Below are 17291 nucleotides of genomic sequence, written 5' to 3'. Positions count from 1 at the left end.
GAGGGTGCTTAACCCCGGTAGGAAGTTCCAAAATAGTTGGAGTCCCAGGAATGACTGCAGCTCCGTGACGTTCTGTGGCCTGGGCTTGTTCCTGATAGCCTCTGTCTTGGCGTCTGTGGGCCGAATGCCATCCGCCGCGATCTTGCTCCCCAAAAACTCCACTTCTGTTGCCATGAAGACACATTTCGACCTCTTCAGCCGCAGCCCTACGCGATCCAGTCACTGGAGGACCTCCTCCAGGTTTTGTAGCTGCTCGACAGTGTCCCAACCCGTGACCAATATGTCGTCCTGAAAAACCACCGTGCGTGGTACCGACTTGAGTAGGCTCTCCATGTTTCTCTGGAAGATTGCTGCAGCCGACCGGATTCCAAATGGGCATCTGTTGTAGATGAACATTCCCTTGTGCGTGTTGATGCAGGTGAGGCCCTTCGAAGACTCCTCCAGCTCCTGTGTCATGTAGGCCAAAGTTAGATTGAGCTTGGTGAACGTCTTGCCTCCTGCCAGCGTCGCAAATAGGTCGTCTGCCTTAGGTAGCGGGTATTGGTCCTGTAGCGAGAAACGATTAATAGTTACTTTATAATCGCCGCAAATTCTGACCATGCCATCACTTTTGAGTACTGGAACAATCGGCTGGCCCACTCGCTGAATTCCACTGGGGAGGTGATCCCCTTGCATTGCAGCCTGTCCAGCTCGATTTCCACTCTCTCCCTCATCATGTGAGGTACCGCTCGCGCCTTGTGGTGAATGGGTCGTGCCTCTGGGACCAAGTGGATCCGCATCTTCGCCCCGGAAAAGTTTCTAATGCCTGGCTCAAAAAGGGAAGGAAATTTTTTCAGAACCTGGGTACATGAGGCCTCATCGACAAGTAATAGTGCTCGGATGTCATCTCAGTTCCAGCGACTTTTGCCCAGCCAGTTCCTTCCAAGCAGTGTGGGGCCATCGCCCGGGACAATCCAGAGTGGCAGTTCGTGCACCATGCCCTCGTAGGTGACCTTGACCATGGCGCTGCCCAGGACAGTAATAAGCTCTTTGGTACACGTTCTCAGTTTCGTATGGATGGGGCTCAGGGCTGGTCTGAGTGCCTTGTTGCACCACAGTTCTCAAACATCTTTTTACTCATGATGGATTGGCTAGCGCCAGTATCCAGTTCCATAGCTACGGGTAAGCCATTCAATTTTACAATTGGCATTATAGGTGGACATTTCGTCGAAAATGTGTGCACCCCGTGTACTTCAGCATCTGCCTCCTCTCTCTGAGGCTCGAAATTGCTTTGATCCACCATGGACCAATCTTCTTCTGCCACATGGTGGTTAGCAAGTTTTGCAGAGCTTGCAGCACGTCTACAAGCTCGTTGGAGGTGCCCCATTGTTCCACAGCTCTTGCAAACATACCCTTTTAAAGCGGCATGAATCGGCTGAATGGAAGCCTGCACAACACCAACAAGCTGTGAATTGCCTTGCATTCATCCTTTGTTGGGGACTCAGTCATCTGGGTCACCTGAGGCCTGCTGGCAGTTGCAGACTCGTTTCTGTCCTGTACATTTCTGCTCGCAAACATTGCTAGCACTTGTGTGCTGATAGATTTGTTTGGTGTTATCACTGGTGGGCATAAACGTCTGTGCTATCGCAATAGCCTTGCTGTGGATCGGTGTCTCTGCAGTCAAAAGTTTTCGTAGGATGGTCTCGTGGCCAATGCCCAGTACAAAAAAGTCTCTGAGCATTTGCTCCAGGTAGCCATCAAACTCGCATTGTTCTGCAAGTCGCCTTAGCTCGGCGACGTAGCTCGCCACTTCCTGACCTTCAGATCGCTGGTACGTATAGAACCGATACCTTGCCATCAGCACGCTCTCCCTCGGGTTAAGATGCTCCCAAACCAGTGTACACAGCTCCTCATACGAGTTATCTGTGGTTTCACCGGAGCCAGAAGATTCTTCATGAGGCTGTAGGTCGGTGCCCCGCAGACCGTGAGGAGGACCGGTCTCCTTTTTGCAGCGCTTCCTTCTCCGTCCAGCTCGTTGGCTACAAAGTACTGGTCTAACCGTTCGACATAGGCTTCCCAGTCCTCACCCTCCGAGAACTTCTCCAGGATGCCCACAGTTTGCTGCATCTTTGTGTTGAATTCGTGTGCTCGTCGCCAGTTGTTGTGTTCCTAACATAGATGAGATTGCACACAGGGAGGTTAAAGTAACAGTGAAATCAGTCTTTATTAAGACACTCCAGAGTGAGTAACAGGCCTTAGGGGGCCGGCTTATATACAGTGCTCCCAAGGGATGCTGGGATCCCTTGGGACTTCAGGGGATGCGCTCCCTGGTGGCGGAACATGGGAGTGCATGCTTTACAGATACACAACAGAAACGTGTCTCCAACCCGCCGTGTAAGCACCCCTTGGAGAGGCGGGACACTTCATTAACATATTTAAATAAGCTCCCACAGTGCAATTTAGAGCCCGGTTAAAATTCACTGCTGTTATGCATGTTTCCCAGTGTTTGGGAAACCCAGCAGTCAAATGGAGGTGGGAGATGCTGGCTCAAGAAGATAAGTGCCTTTTTGCAGCATGCTTGGTGAGCCAGGAGAAGCAGGCGTGCTCTCCCCGAAGGCTGATTTGTGACTTATTTTTTCCCTCCCCCTTACTGCGATCTTTGACCAGCCCCAATCTGTAGCTCCTTCCCTCCCACGATTGCCGACCTTCCAAGTCCAGATCATTGGTTCCCTCCCCCCTCCCAAATGCCGGGGACCGTCCACAAGGGTCCCTCTACGTCCCTAGCCTTACTGAGTTTTCCCCGCACTCTCTTGCACCCTCATCACCTCACTGTAAATATCGGGGCCGAGGTCTGTCCTCGATTAGCAAAAAAAAATTAAGCCAATAAATTGATAAAATTACATTAACTTTACCATTCCTGTAGCAATACGGAAACTGTTACAACTGGAGCCAATTTCTCGTTGAAGGTTTAAGTATATGAACTGGCTAAAGGAAACCAATTCGAACATACTTACAACATGCTTTTAGGTGGAACGACGTCGCCCAATTGTACTGATCTACAAAACATTTTTTTTTGCATTTCTGGATACCTCTATATAGTTTTGTCTTCCTGATATAATTTACTAACTTAGTGGTTTTCTTTTACCCATAGATCTATAATATTATATGTTCTGTTAATAAAAGAACCAAAGCAGCAGATGTTTGAGACCTGTTGACATTTGCTTTAATCAGCATTGGAATTTTCTAACTTTCATCATTTCTTGTCCTTTGCAGATCATCTGCTTTATGTGATTAACTCGATAAAACAGGAAATAGTAAATCGGGTACAGAGTCAGGGGGGAAAGGGAAGCAGCAGCATGCTAGAAAAACTTGAAAATCTCTTAAATGAAACACTTGGTAAGAAATTATATCTTCTTTGCTTTTCATTCTTTGCCTGACCATCCACATTTTTCCTCAACATAGTTTACCTCGAGATTAAAATGCATCATTAACTTTGGTAAGGTGCTCCTAGAACAATTAATGCTCAAATTGGTTTTGAACGTACCAAATGTATTTCTTTAAATTTTAAAAGATATTAACCCAAATAGAAACAACAGTAAATTAGGATCGCCTTAAAATATTTATCTGGCAGATTGTCCTAAAGGTTACACAACAGGCCTGAAATACATAATCATTAATTGTAAAGGTGAAATCACAATTATCCTTTGGACTGCCACTCATTTATATGTGTGTATGTATATATTTGTATTTTTGCGCAGTCCTCTATGTTTTGCCTGATACTTTCTATTATTCTCCTCACAAAAGAGTGACAGATTAGGAATGGTGACAGATTAGGAAAAGGGAAGGTGCAACGAGACCTGGGTGTCATGGTACATCAGTCATTGAAGATTGGCATGCAGGTACAGCAGGCGGTTAAGAAAGCAAATGGCATGTTGGCCTTCATAGCGAGGGGATTTGAGTACAGGAGCAGGGAGGTGTTGCTACAGTTGTACAGGGCCTTGGTGAGGCCACACCTGGAGTATTGTGTACAGTTTTGGTCTCCTAACTTGAGGAAGGACATTCTTGCTATTGAGGGAGTGCAGCGAAGATTCACCAGACTGATTCCCGGGATGGTGGGACTGACCTATCAAGAAAGACTGGATCAACTGGGCTTGTATTCACTGGAGTTCAGAAGAATGAGAGGGGACCTCATAGAAACGTTTAAAATTCTGACGGGTTTAGACAGGTTAGATGCAGGAAGAATGTTCCCAATGTTGGGGAAGTCCAGAACCAGGGGTCACAGTCTAAGGATAAGGGGTAAGCCATTTAGGACCGAGATGAGGAGAAACTTCTTCACCCAGAGAGTGGTGAACCTGTGGAATTCTCTACCACAGAAAGTAGTTGAGGCCAATTCACTAAATATATTCAAAAGGGAGTTAGATGAAGTCCTTACTACTCGGGGGATCAAGGGGTATGGCGAGAAAGCAGGAAGGGGGTACTGAAGTTTCATGTTCAGCCATGAACTCATTGAATGGCGGTGCAGGCTAGAAGGGCTGAATGGCCTGCTCCTGCACCTATTTTCTATGTTTCTATGTTGCGATTGGTGGAGAAGGAGGAATAATCTCAACATATTCCTTTGTGGAACTTGGTTTGTTAGGGTATGCTGGGATGGGTAATTACATTTGTTCCATGTGAAAAGTATGTCAGCGACTCTTATAAAATGTTAGCATCCTGAGTGAACTGTTCTTATTGCAGAGAATAGAACATTCTCACCAAACACAACAGGGCAACATATCAGGAGGAACAAAGTTAGAAATTGTATCAGAAAGATCATAGAGAATCAGCAAGGGAGTGGCTTATTTTTGCAGTGGTGTATATTTTTTGTTAAATCTTTTCCCTCTCTCATGATATCCAGGCCAAGCACTATCTGCAAGCCATATTATGATCTGGGCCTCTGACCAAGGCTGCTCTTGTTTCAGCTGCCAAGAAGTATATGAGAGAGTCTAATGACAACTAAACCCCCTTTTTCCTATGGGGAAGCTCCTGGTCTCCATTCATTCCTTCCTGCACTTGTGCAGTCACCATCAATAAGTGTCAGATCACAGGTACAGACCATAGTCTCTGTACTTTGTCATCATAAATTAGCCCTGAAATAAGCTATTAATCATTTTCCTTATGGCTTCTGATGAGCCACAGTCAACTGACTTAATCACAGTTAGTTTTAGTTAGAGTTAAATTATTAATAAAATTAGTAAATTGTCAACTGACCAGCTTGCTTTGGTAACACAGGCACCCAGTGCCCAGTTTAGTACTAAAAGTAATAGAGATAACAATTAAGATTATAAATGACTTTATTTTAAATTGGTGGTCAGATCTTCAATTTTTCTTGTATTTATCCTTTTTTGATAGGGACAACGGTAGCTGGACAAACATCTGACTTTGTCAATCAAGTGTTGGAAAAGACAGGAGAAGGGGACCCAACAGGTGGTCTTGAAGGTCTTCGAGTACCTACATCAAAAGTGTAATGTGCCACCTTCTGTCAGAAACAGCTTCAGCCTATAGTTACATGTCTGCCATTTCTGTGATAAATGTTTGATTCATTATAGCAAGTGACATTTTGTTAGTTGTGTTAGACCTGCTTTAAAAAAAGGGGGAAAACTCATGTTGACACATTAGAGTTCTGTAAAAGGAATGCTCATTAAGATAAGTATGGCTATGTGTGCTCAGGTACTGCGAGGTAAATTTCACTTACCTACAATTTGAAATTACCTAGGGATTGATGTGTTCTAAAATGTTGGTGGAAACTTATGTTAAGTTTCAGTAGAAACATGGATGCAGTGGTTGAATCAAGAAATCAAAAAAATTAGTTTGTAGTTCTTTTTCACGTTAACAGCTGTTGCTGATTTTTTTCCATTAACACCATTACTATATATTCCTTTTGTATATATATATTCTTGTATCATTAAGTATGCGTTAAATAGTTCATATAGTAAATTACATGGCCTTTTCCAGATATTGCATAAGTATTTAAGTTTGAGAAGGGAGTAATATTCTTTGTGCCTTGTATTTAAAATGAAAGTAAAGATGTAAGGTGTAATGGATGTACAGTGGGTAAATTTTATGGATTTAAAAAGTATTTGTTTATTTTCACTCTTTGGCTGTTTAAACCATTATGAATGTATATAGAAACATTTCAACGATGTAGATATATGCCACAGAGTCTGTATTGTATAAAGATGGTTATTGAAACAAGGGTTTCGGTACTTTTCAGAAATATTTGCACACTATTTTGTACCAAAGACAAATGCAATTATATGGCATAATGCCAGTGAAGTAAGGTTTTGCACAGCTTACACTGATACAACATTGAATGTAATCAGGGTTGGGGTTAGGGTTTTACTAGAACTGTGAAATATGTTGTGTGGGTCCAAATATCCACAGAAAGAGGATGCAAGTACACTTTATAAGATTTGGATCCTATAACTCTATTGTTAAGCTTGTAGAAAATCAGTTACTGAGAGTTTATGGGCTCTTGTCTTCTGCAGATGTAGATGCATAGCAAAAGAATGTAATTTATATGTAGTTTTGTGTTAACATTTCAGTGTAATATAGTGGCTTGCAATTGTTACATTAAAAAATTAAAAAGCATGTATGTGGTACACTCTTGAAACAAGGCAAATAACCAAAATTTAATTTTAACTATTTGTACAATTGTATAAATGTATATTGCCTACCTATACTAAAATTCCTAAGTTGCCACCTTTTGCATTTAATGTAGTAATGTGCATGTCAGATTTATAAATGTCACTTGATAGGATGTAAAAAGTACTTCTAAAGCTATATATTTTTGTATTCTCAATTAGGTAACCAAAAGGTAAATATATGAATACAGTTGATCTTCTTTGCTCATTGCTGTAGCTTTTCAATTAGGACATTATAAATAGACCAACTTGGGTTTTAGCTTTTATTTTGTGTGTGCATTAGTAGTAACTGGATTGAAAGGTTATATCACTTTGGTAGGTCATAGGTCCCAAAAGGTGCTTCACATATTACTGACTTCATTAATAGTGAAGTGCTGATAGCTGAGTGGTGTTGTCGGACTTCAGACTCTAGTGTTAACATCCATCCTATATACTACTGGCAGCCTGTAGAAGTGCAGTTTGATCTTGTTTCTCTGTAAATAAAAGAAATATAGTTTGTTCATTGATAACACTTTATTTTATGGATATTAGAATCGCACTTTGTCACCATTGCATTTGTATTCCTGCCATTTGCTGCTACTCCTGACCTGTGAGAATGCTACAGTGATACTTGATTTATGCCTGTTAGTAAAATGTATAGTTACTCTTGGGTAACGAGATGAAAGCAAGCTGTGCAGCTTTACATTTTACCAGGGGACTCTGTGGCATTAAACAGTCTAGAAATGGTTGTAATTTGATGCCAGTAATATCTTGCTTCCTTTTTCATCAAATATTTTAATGTATGCTAATATATAAAAAATAACCTTATAAAAAGAGAAATGTATAATGTTCTATTTGGAATTTTGATATACTGAGCATGTTAAGTGTTCTTGGAATGATTGGTTTATCCTTGTCATAAGTTCTGGAACAACAGATCTGTAAAACTGTCTCCAGTCAGAAAGTACCTTGTAGCACTGAAAAGCTATATTTTGTAAGTTTGAATATGTCTCGTCCCATTTTCAGACTTTATCTGTTTTCAACAGCCATTTTTTCTGGCACAATTGCAACATTTTTTACAATGCAGGCCTCACCTAGACTCTCCCACTTTACCCAAAGCCGCCAATTTGGATAAATCAAAAGGATGACTGTTTTCTTTTTAATATTTGGTTTTGTGTACTGGAAAAAATAAAAGTCTCAGTCAGATTTAAAAATGTGTGGTGAAAATGCTGTGTATTCTAAGTAAAACTGATCCATTCAGAAAGTACTAAGCCAGCAACAAAATGAATGAAAAGTTCAAGAAGTGACTAGAAATGTTTACGCCTTAATAAAATGGATCCTCAAATGTAAACTGATGCCATGTACCATTTTAGACAAAACGCTTACAGAACTGTGTTGGGAATTCAAAATTGTTGGGTAACTACTTATGGTAGTTGAGGTGCTGTATTAGATTATAATAGAGAACAAGTTTAAAGCTTTACAATAATTACCAGTATGACTCCGCTTTATGAACGGTGCTTCTTAGTTAAATTAATTGTAGATAATCCAAATTATCAGTACTCTAAAGGTATATTCTCTATGCAGTATTATATGTTTAGCTGTGATTACACCCAAAATTATTCATTCATGTTGCTTTTCAATATTTCATAATTAAATGATAAATTTTGTTGTGAAGGATAACATTCCTAATATTGGCCAACATATTCAGATTTTACTGCCTTTCCTGTCTATTGTAAATTTGGCAAGTCTATAAACATCCATTGGAAATGGCAAATACCTGGTATGAATGTCTGGTTTATATTAAAGTAAGTGTAATAAATGACAAACGTTTTATTTGCACAAGTGTCTGAGTAATTAATTGTATCATTCCCCAAGCAAGTTCAGTTCTAATTCTAGATTTACTTCTGAAAGGATCTTTGTTACAATTTCCAAAAAATTGCAATACTGTCCTTGTTCTCCCCAAATCATTTTATTCAATTATTTTAATAACTAACATTTAATCATATAGACATTTTAGGGAAATCTGTGCTCAAATACACACTGCATTTTGCCAGTTATGCAAGTTTGTTACATATTTTGATGTACATACTGCAAATTTATTGGGGTGGTTGTGGAAATTTCAAGTGTGATTGTTTTCTATGTAGCTTTAAATTAAAGCTGCACTATGAATTCAGCAGTCGGTTAAACCCTCGCTTAAAGTTGACAGGTCTGTTGTTTCCAATATAAATATACTTGTATACTTTAAGAAAAATTGTGTTTGACACACAATATATATTTAGTAGTGGCACAGAAGATTATTAGTTTGAAATCCTGAACATCTATGCAGTTGTCTTCCATCAATGAATTAAGTAAAATAAGTGCTCACTTTACAAGACATTTTGAACTTCTGTCTGCTTTCTTTGAATTGGTACTACAATCAATCTTGAGTAAAGAAAATTAAAACTCTCGAACTGTTGGCTAATTTACTACTGTCATGCCATTTGGTTTCATTTCTGCTACCCTTGCCATATCTGCAACACTACCATCTGGTTTCTTTCTGCGATAGACTGGATAAAGGATAAGGTAAATGGCATCATTGTTAATATCCAGAGAATGAGTTCATAAAAACTTACATGATGTATAATGTCATTATATATGTACCAAAATTATCCTGGATCTTAATTTTATTCATTGTATATTCTGTCATCTACAGGACCCAATAAGTTTAAAAATAAATATATGTAATGTTAAGTAAATTAGATCTTCATCGCTCCTCTTTGTGTACTGAAGAAAGCAAGATTTGGTGAAAAATTATTTGTAAAATGGTTGTTGCCTTTTTAAGAAAGTAATTTCAGTGGGATATTTGAATTTGATGAGTATGTTCACCTGTTTACTGCTGCTGTATCGCACAGTGAAGACTTTGTGTGTATAATACTTAGAATTTGCATCAATTTTAATATTAGTGACATGTACAGTATAATATGTATAATATTTTTCCATGTGGGAGATCATATCCTATGTGTGCTTTAATTACGTCTGTTTGGCACCAGCAATGTGTTCAAGGAAGTTACGACACTAGTCACTTCAAGCAACAATTTTACATCCCATTGAAATAAATGTGCTTTTATCACATTCATGATACTTTAGCAGAAGAGAGTACATCTCATCGGGACTAATTTGGGCCAACAGCTTTGAAGTGACTATCAAAGTATTGCTCTGAGTACTGTACATATTACTAAAGTTACAGTACTAAATATTTTATTTAAAGATGCACTTTGTTTTATGTACCTTTTAGTAGAGTACCAATGCCCCTCCCCCAACAAAAAAAGATTAGCTAAAAGTAATGTCATATCAATGTCCAATCTCTTGGTTAATAAATGTGCCTGTTAATCATTCTTTGATAAATACAATACTAGTAGCTTTGTTTTATATTGTTTGATTTTAATGGAGAACCATTTTTCTAAGCTTCCCCCTCTTTTTCATTCCACATTAACTTCTAGTTATTTAGACTATCAACAGTAGCACAATAGACTTTCCAGCAACCAGCACATGTACATTCATGCCATTACCATCACACTGTGTTCTAGTTCCTGTCAAGCAATCCGGAGTTCACTGCTGTTTGTTATTTGACTGAATATTAACAAAGGTAGCACTGTAAATGTAGATACCTCTGGTGAAAGGGCCATCACTTCAAATTGTATCAGTAACTATTGTGAATAGTCTTAGGTTACTGATAGCGATTACCGTTTTCAAATGATTATTCATGGATACAGTTAAAAGTCACATGGAGCATTGGTGTAACAAAGGAAAACTTCAATAAATAGGTTATGATAGTGTGTTTATAACTTGTATAATGTGAGTGGGATTGATGCTGGTACATGGCAGAGCCATGTTTTGCAATTCATTTTGTACTCATTAAAAACCGTGGTTAACGGTGGTGTGTTTATACAGATGTACTGTACCATGAAGTGGTAGAACATGGATTTAAATCCATAATTCCCCATATGGTGACACTCAGTTTTGTACCATTGGATGGTGAAACCAGCCAGAGGTCAGGGACTTATCCACAAGAGAGGGTAAATTGGAGGACAAGTCGCCCTGAGTTTTGATTACTTAGCTAGCTCAAGAGTGATATAGGCACACTCCTAGAAGTGGGCTTCCTGCTCATTCTTTTTGACTAGGAAATGGGAGACTTAAAAAGGGAAATAATGTTTTTTTTAAGTTGGCAACTAGTTACCAATGATACTATATATATGTATGCCAGTGACAACCTGGAGGCATTTTGTTGAACCTCTATGTAGGTTTATGCTAGTAAAAGAGTTTTAATTCATATGCACTTGCTTACTGTACAGAAAATGGTGGAACAGATTTTAATGATCGAGGTTGTGTTGTGTTTTAGTGATTGTACCCCTTTAACAGTTTTCGTATTGCATTGTATCAGCCAGGTGTTGATACCTCAGCTTCTTGTAATCACAGTCTGAATTTCATATTGTTTTGCAGAGATTATAATAAAGCAACTAAACCCCAGAATGTGTCCTGTTCTAGTTTTATTTGAATGTCTTATACTAAATTCAAAGCCGCTGAATGTTGTACATAAATTATACATTTGACGGCTCTTTTAATTTTCTGAGTAAGCATTTATTGGATTCCAACAATAAAGCAAAAGCCTTCAAAATGTTATTTTTTCTTTAAACATGATTTCATTATCTTTGTTTAGGCTCCACTTTAAAAAAGAAAATGTACTGGCATACTTGATTATTTATTGAATTAATTTATCTTTCCCGTTGGTCAATGTGGAACAAGGGTGATGTGTGGTGGCTTAAAGGCAGTAGTCTCATACAATTGAAGAATAATCTGAGCATCTTCACGCTATTTTAGGAATCCTCGAGGGGAGGACTAAAGTATGAGAATTGTTATCATACTTTGCATTTGAAAAGAAGTGGGTAGCTTGTTTGGATTGGTAAATTAATTTAGGGGAATGTTTTTGCGGGTTCTCTTTAAAAAGAAAACCTGTTAGTGTGGGTCATGCTTGTGTTGCTCCTGTGTATTATTTTAATTTATTAGGATGAAATGTAACTTGAAATGTAATTTAGTAAAAATATTGTAAACATTTAGAATTTGAGCACAGCACGGACTTCAAATGTGTGCAATTTATAGGGAGTTAATTCTTCTTCTGTTCATGGTTGGTGTTTACTTCTTGTCTATCATTTGGACCAGTTCTGGCCGATGATCTGAAGGTAAAAAAAAAATTTGGACCGGATTTTGCTGTGAATGGTGATGTTCGTTAGATTAAGCATCTGCCCACTGACCTTCCATGGGATTTTGCATGGCAAGTTGCTTTCAGCGGGACATCCAAACGACGTGACGCCCTCTGTAGGTCATCTGGCACCTGTGTGAAGAGGGCAAGCAACTGTATCTCCTTAACCAATCAGATTGAAGAATCGTTGAAGAGCAGCGCTGAGTCTGAACCAGGAAGTGCAAATTAGAATAGTGAATTCAATGTCAAATCAGGTACAGAAAGAAAAATAAAGAGAAAAAGATGGGTTTAAGTGACAAATAAAACGTTTTTAAAAAAGTAATTGATTTTTAAATCAACAATAATTAAAATCTGAAGGAATGTGGCTCTACTTGTAAAAAAAAAAAAAATTTCAGTGCTAAAACAGTTGGTAGTAATTAAGTCTTGCCATGCCATTAAAAGGGTACTTAGATTGTAATGGACAAGCTCTATTTGTGGCGAGTTTACTAATGCAGGAACTTTAGCATTCAATACATTTGAATTGGGATCCCGACGGTAAGATGCTGTTTCCGTGCAGCTCAGATTTTTGCATTTTAACTGCATCTCCACTTGCCAGAAGTTGCTGTCCAATTTGAGCATAATGTTGAGTGCTGTTAGCCGCACTGCAATTTTCACAGCAAAATCAGTGCCTTTATCTCGTCATGTATGTAACCGTCATGTAACTGTAATCTTCATAACAACACTGCATACTGTATACACCTAAGAAATGCACATCTTGACCACATGGGGTGAACTTGTGGGAGACACTCCTCACCTGGTCATCCAGGTATATAAAGGTCCTGTGAATAAAGGTTCAGGTCACAGAGTGACCTTGTCTGCAGAATGTTCCTCGTGTGAATCTACAGTGTGTAAGGACATTACATCTCAAAAATGGAACACATCATGAAACACCAAATAACAACCTTTCCTACAATTTGCTCCCCTTTAAACACACATCTGTGAGAGCCTGCATTTGTTCTCAAAGTGCTGCTTCAAAGGTCGTAGCAGTTAAGCACTAGTAAAAATCTATCCAGCTGAGCTATCTGTGCTCCTCTAATTCTTGCCTCTTGAGCATCCCTGATTTTAATCGCTCAATTATTGGTGGCCGTGTTTTCAGCTGCCAAGACCCGACGCTCTGGAATTCCCTCCTTAAACCTTTCCACCTCGCTACCTCTTTCCTCTTTTAAGATGCTCCTTAAAACTTACCTCTGACCAAGCTTTTGGTCTTCTGCCCTAATTTCTCCTTATGTGGCTGTGTCAAATTTTGTTTTATTACGCTCCTGTGTACGCCTTGGGATTCTTTTCCGTTAAAGGCGCTATAAACTAAAAGTTGTTAAAGACTCATCAAGGTCTCCATACAGGTCAAATAATTTTTAGTGAATGATAAGATCTCCACATTATCCAAGCAAATGGCGATGGGAGCCAGCATTAATTATACTGTTACCCAATACATGAGCTACAAGCCACATGCGACTAATTGCCTTTCTGATTGGTAAATAAGATGAGTAATTCTATGTTAGTTTTTACCTTTTGTGTGTGCGTTGGTAAAGACAAAAGACGAAAAGCACTGTTTTTATTTGTGTTGCGTGCTTTGCTTGCTTGCTGAATGGTGGTAGATGTTAAATATACATGTGAAGTACATTTACCTGCATTGTGAGCCAATGTAAGGCGTTTTGCACGAAAATTAGTGCGTGTGACTAAAATGGTGCCGCTGCAGCCACATCAGCAACTTCTGTTCAACAACACTAACGTAACAGATGACCAGATTAAATCGGGAAGCTTAAATTTGTGAAACTACTGCAGCAGTGAAACTCACCAAGGACCAAGTAGATCATTACTGATTACATGATTACTGAAATAAAAGCAGAAAATACTGGAAATACCCAACAGGTCAGGCAGCATCTGTGGAGAGAGAACAGATCGACCCTTAGAGATGTAACAGATTTTTAAGCAAGTGTAGGGAAAGGGGATGGGGAGGGGAGGAGAGGAAAGAACAAAAGGGAACTGGGAAAATAGACTAAAGAATGGGACGGTTGATGAACAGTGGCAGACATCATAACTCGCAACAAAAATTTATCCCAATGAGAAGGAAAGACTGTAAGAGAAAGGATAACTATCCATGGCTAACTAAGGAAATAAGGGAGGGTATAAAATTGGAAACAAAGGCATACAATGTGCCAAGACTAGTGGGAGGCCAGAGGATTGGGAAATATTTAAAAGCCAGCAGAGAACGACTAAAAAAATGATTGAGAGGGAAGATAGATTATGAAAGTAAACTAGCAAGAAATATAAAAACATAGTAAGTTTCTACAGGTACATAAAAAGGAAAAGAGTGACTAAAGTAAATGTTGGTCCCCTGGAGGATGAGACTGGGGAATTAATAATGGAGAACAGGGAAATGGCAGAGATGTTGAACAAATATTTTGTATCGGTCTTCATGGTAGAAGACACTAAAAACATCCCAATAGTGGATAATCAAGGGGCTATAGGTAGGGAGGAACTTAATACTATCACTATCATTAATGCAGTAGTACTCAGTAAAATAATGAGACTAAAGGCTGGGTCATTGAATATATTTAAGGCAGAGATAGACCAACGTTTGAGCGATAAGGGAGTAAAGAGTTATGGGGAGCGGGCAGGGAAGTGGAGCTGGATCCATGATCAGATCAGCCATGATCTTATTGAATGGCGGAGCAGGCTTGAGGGGCCAAATGGCCTACTCCTGCTATTTCTTATATTCTTCTGTTCTTATGTTCTTATGGAAGGTCTATGATAGGATGGAAGGCAGAAGAGATTAAGAGACAAAAGGGACAATTAATCAGTTGTTCAGAGAGTATGGGCTTGTGATGGGTAGGTCATGTGTGACGAATCTAATTGAATTTTTTGAGGTCATTAACATGGTGGATAGATGGAGTGTCTATGGATATTGCCTACATGGACCTCCAGAAAGCATTTGTTACGGTTTCGCACAAGAGATTATCAGCAAAAATTAGAGAGTGCAGAATTGGTGGTAACCGTGTGACATGGGTTGGTAGTTGGCTGGGAAGTAGGAGATAGAGGCCAGAATTTTCCAGGGGGTCAGCAGGTGGGATTGGTGGCAGATCGGGTGGGAAATGTGATATTTTTGACAGTAGGTCAGGAACCCACTGTCAACTTGCTCCCATGTGCTTTCCCGATGCTGCATCTGTCGGCGCTGAGTAGACCCGACAGGCAGCGGCAGGCAATCAACTCAGGTAATTAGTGGCTTGTTTCGAGCCACTTAATAATGATTTTCAGTTTACCTTTTGCATTTGACAGCTCACCCATGAGGTGCACACTGATCATGGACCACGACTGTCAAGCTGAGGCGGGAGTTCAGTGGACATTATCATCATCATCATCATCATCATCATCATCATCATCATAGGCAGTCCCTTGAAATCGAGGAAGACTTGCTTCCACTCTAAAAGTGAGTTCTCAGGTGACTGTACAGTCCAATACGGGAATTACAGTCTCTGTCACAGGTGGGACAGACAGTGATCGAAGAAAGGATGGGTGGATAGTGTGGTTTTCCGCACGCTCCTTCCGCTGTCTGCATTTGGTTTCTGCATGCTCTCGGCGATGAGACTCGAGGGGCTCAGCGCCCTCCCGGATGCTCTTCCTCCACTTAGGGCGGTCTTGGGCCAGGGATTCCCAGGTGCCAGTGGGGATGTTGCACTTTATCAAGGAAGTTTTGAGGGTGTCCTTGAAATGTTTCTTCTGTCCACCTGGGGCTCGCTTGCCGCATAGGAGTTCCGAGTAGGGCACTTGCTTTGGGGGACCATAAGCTTGGTGCCAGATTTGAGGTCCTGGTCTTCAAACACTCTCTTCCTCAGGCGACCGAAGGCTGCGCTGGCACACTGGAGGTTGTGTTGTACGTGGTCGTCAATGTCTGCCCTAGCTGATAGTAAGCTCCCGAGGTATGGAAAATGGTTCATGTTGTCCAAGGCCACGCCGTGGATTTTGATGACCAGGGGACAGTGCTGTGAGGCGGGGTCAGGTAGGTGGAGGACCTTTGTCTTATGGATGGTTAGTGTAAGGCCCATGCTTTCGTACGTCTCGGTGAAGATGTTGACGATGCTTTGGAGTTCGGCCTCTGTGCACAGACGCAAGTGTCGTCCGCGTAGTGTAATTTGATGGCAGAGGATGGGATGACCTTGGATCCAGCCTGGAGGCGACAAAGGTTGAACAGGTTCCCATTGGTTCTATAGTTTAGTTTCACGTTAGTGGGGAGCTTGTTGAGAGTGACATGGAGCATTGCAGTGAGGAAGATCAAGAAGAGCGTTGGCGCGATGACGCAGCCCTGCTTGACCCCGATCCAGACGTGGATTGGATCTGTGGTGCAGGCAAAGGCCTTTGTGAGGTCAAAGAAGGCTATGAAAAAGGATTGGTGCTGTTCCCTGCATTTCTCTTGTAGAGTTGAAGATCATGTCCGTTGCACCCCTTAGTGGACGGAATCCGCATTGTGACTCTGGGAGGAGCTCTTCAGCCACAGGGAGAAGACAGTTGAGGAGGCTCCTGGCGATGACTTTCCCAGTGTTCGGCAGCAGGGAGATTCCTCTGTAGTTTCCGCATTCGGGCGTGTCCCCTTTTTGAAGATGGTCATGATTACAGCATCTCTCAGATCTCTCAGCATGCTCTCCTCCTTCCAGATAAGAGAGATGAGGTCATGCATTCATGCCAGTAGTGCTTCTCCACCATACTTTAGTACTTCGGCAGGGATTCCATCTGCTCCTGATGCCTTGTTGTTCTTGAGCTGATGGATGGCCTTTTCTACCTCATGCAGGGCTGGGGTTTTGCTGAGATGATGGCAGGTAGCATGCTGCGGGATGGAGTTGAGGACACGCGTGTCAAAGGCAGAGTCTCGATTCACGAGATCTTCGAAGTGCTTGTTCCAACAGGCCCTGACTGCCTCGTTGTCCTCAATGAGTGTTTCCCCGTTCTTGGCCAGCAGTGGTGTGGGGCCTTGGGTGCCTGGGCTGTAGGTGGGCTTAACTGCGGTGAATAATCCTCATACGCCATAGCTGTCAGCCAGCTGCTGGATCTCCTGCTCTTTCTCCACCCACCTTCTATTCTATTGATCGGGGTTTTTTGTTGGACCTCAGCCTTCAGCAGTCTGTAGAGCTGCTTTGCTGCTCCTGAATTGGGTTGCTGCTTTAGGTTCAGAAATGCACTGCGTTATGGTTTATTAGCTCCTGGATCTCCTGATTGTTCTCATCAAACCAGTCTTGGTGTTTGCTGGTTGAGTGACCGAGCTTCTCTTTGCAGGCGCTGGTTATGGTGGCTTGAGGGCAGACCAGGTGCTGTGGGCACTCTGCGTCTCGGGTTGACTGAAAGCTAATGAGTTGACAGTTTCAAATATAAACTAAAAGCTTCCACCTTAC

At 40.9% G+C, this 17291-nt stretch overlaps 1 protein-coding gene across 4 annotated transcripts in view; it reads left to right on the top strand.

Annotated features, from left to right (window-relative positions):
- crebrf (creb3 regulatory factor) overlaps positions 1-9085 on the top strand; it is a 79612-nt gene extending 70527 nt beyond the window's left edge. For all 4 annotated transcript variants that reach the window (XM_070878408.1, XM_070878406.1, XM_070878409.1 and 1 more), the window contains exons 8-9: positions 3253-3375; positions 5368-9085. In XM_070878408.1, the coding sequence (XP_070734509.1) occupies positions 3253-3375; positions 5368-5483 (239 nt within the window). In that variant the 3' untranslated portion in view covers positions 5484-9085. The remainder of the gene's footprint in view (positions 1-3252; positions 3376-5367) is intronic.
- Positions 9086-17291: the final 8206 nt, after the last annotated feature.

Source organism: Pristiophorus japonicus, chromosome 4 (assembly GCF_044704955.1).
Source record: "Pristiophorus japonicus isolate sPriJap1 chromosome 4, sPriJap1.hap1, whole genome shotgun sequence".
In the NCBI taxonomy this organism is placed as follows: Eukaryota; Metazoa; Chordata; class Chondrichthyes; family Pristiophoridae; genus Pristiophorus; species Pristiophorus japonicus.
This window is presented reverse-complemented; position numbering and strand designations above follow the sequence as displayed.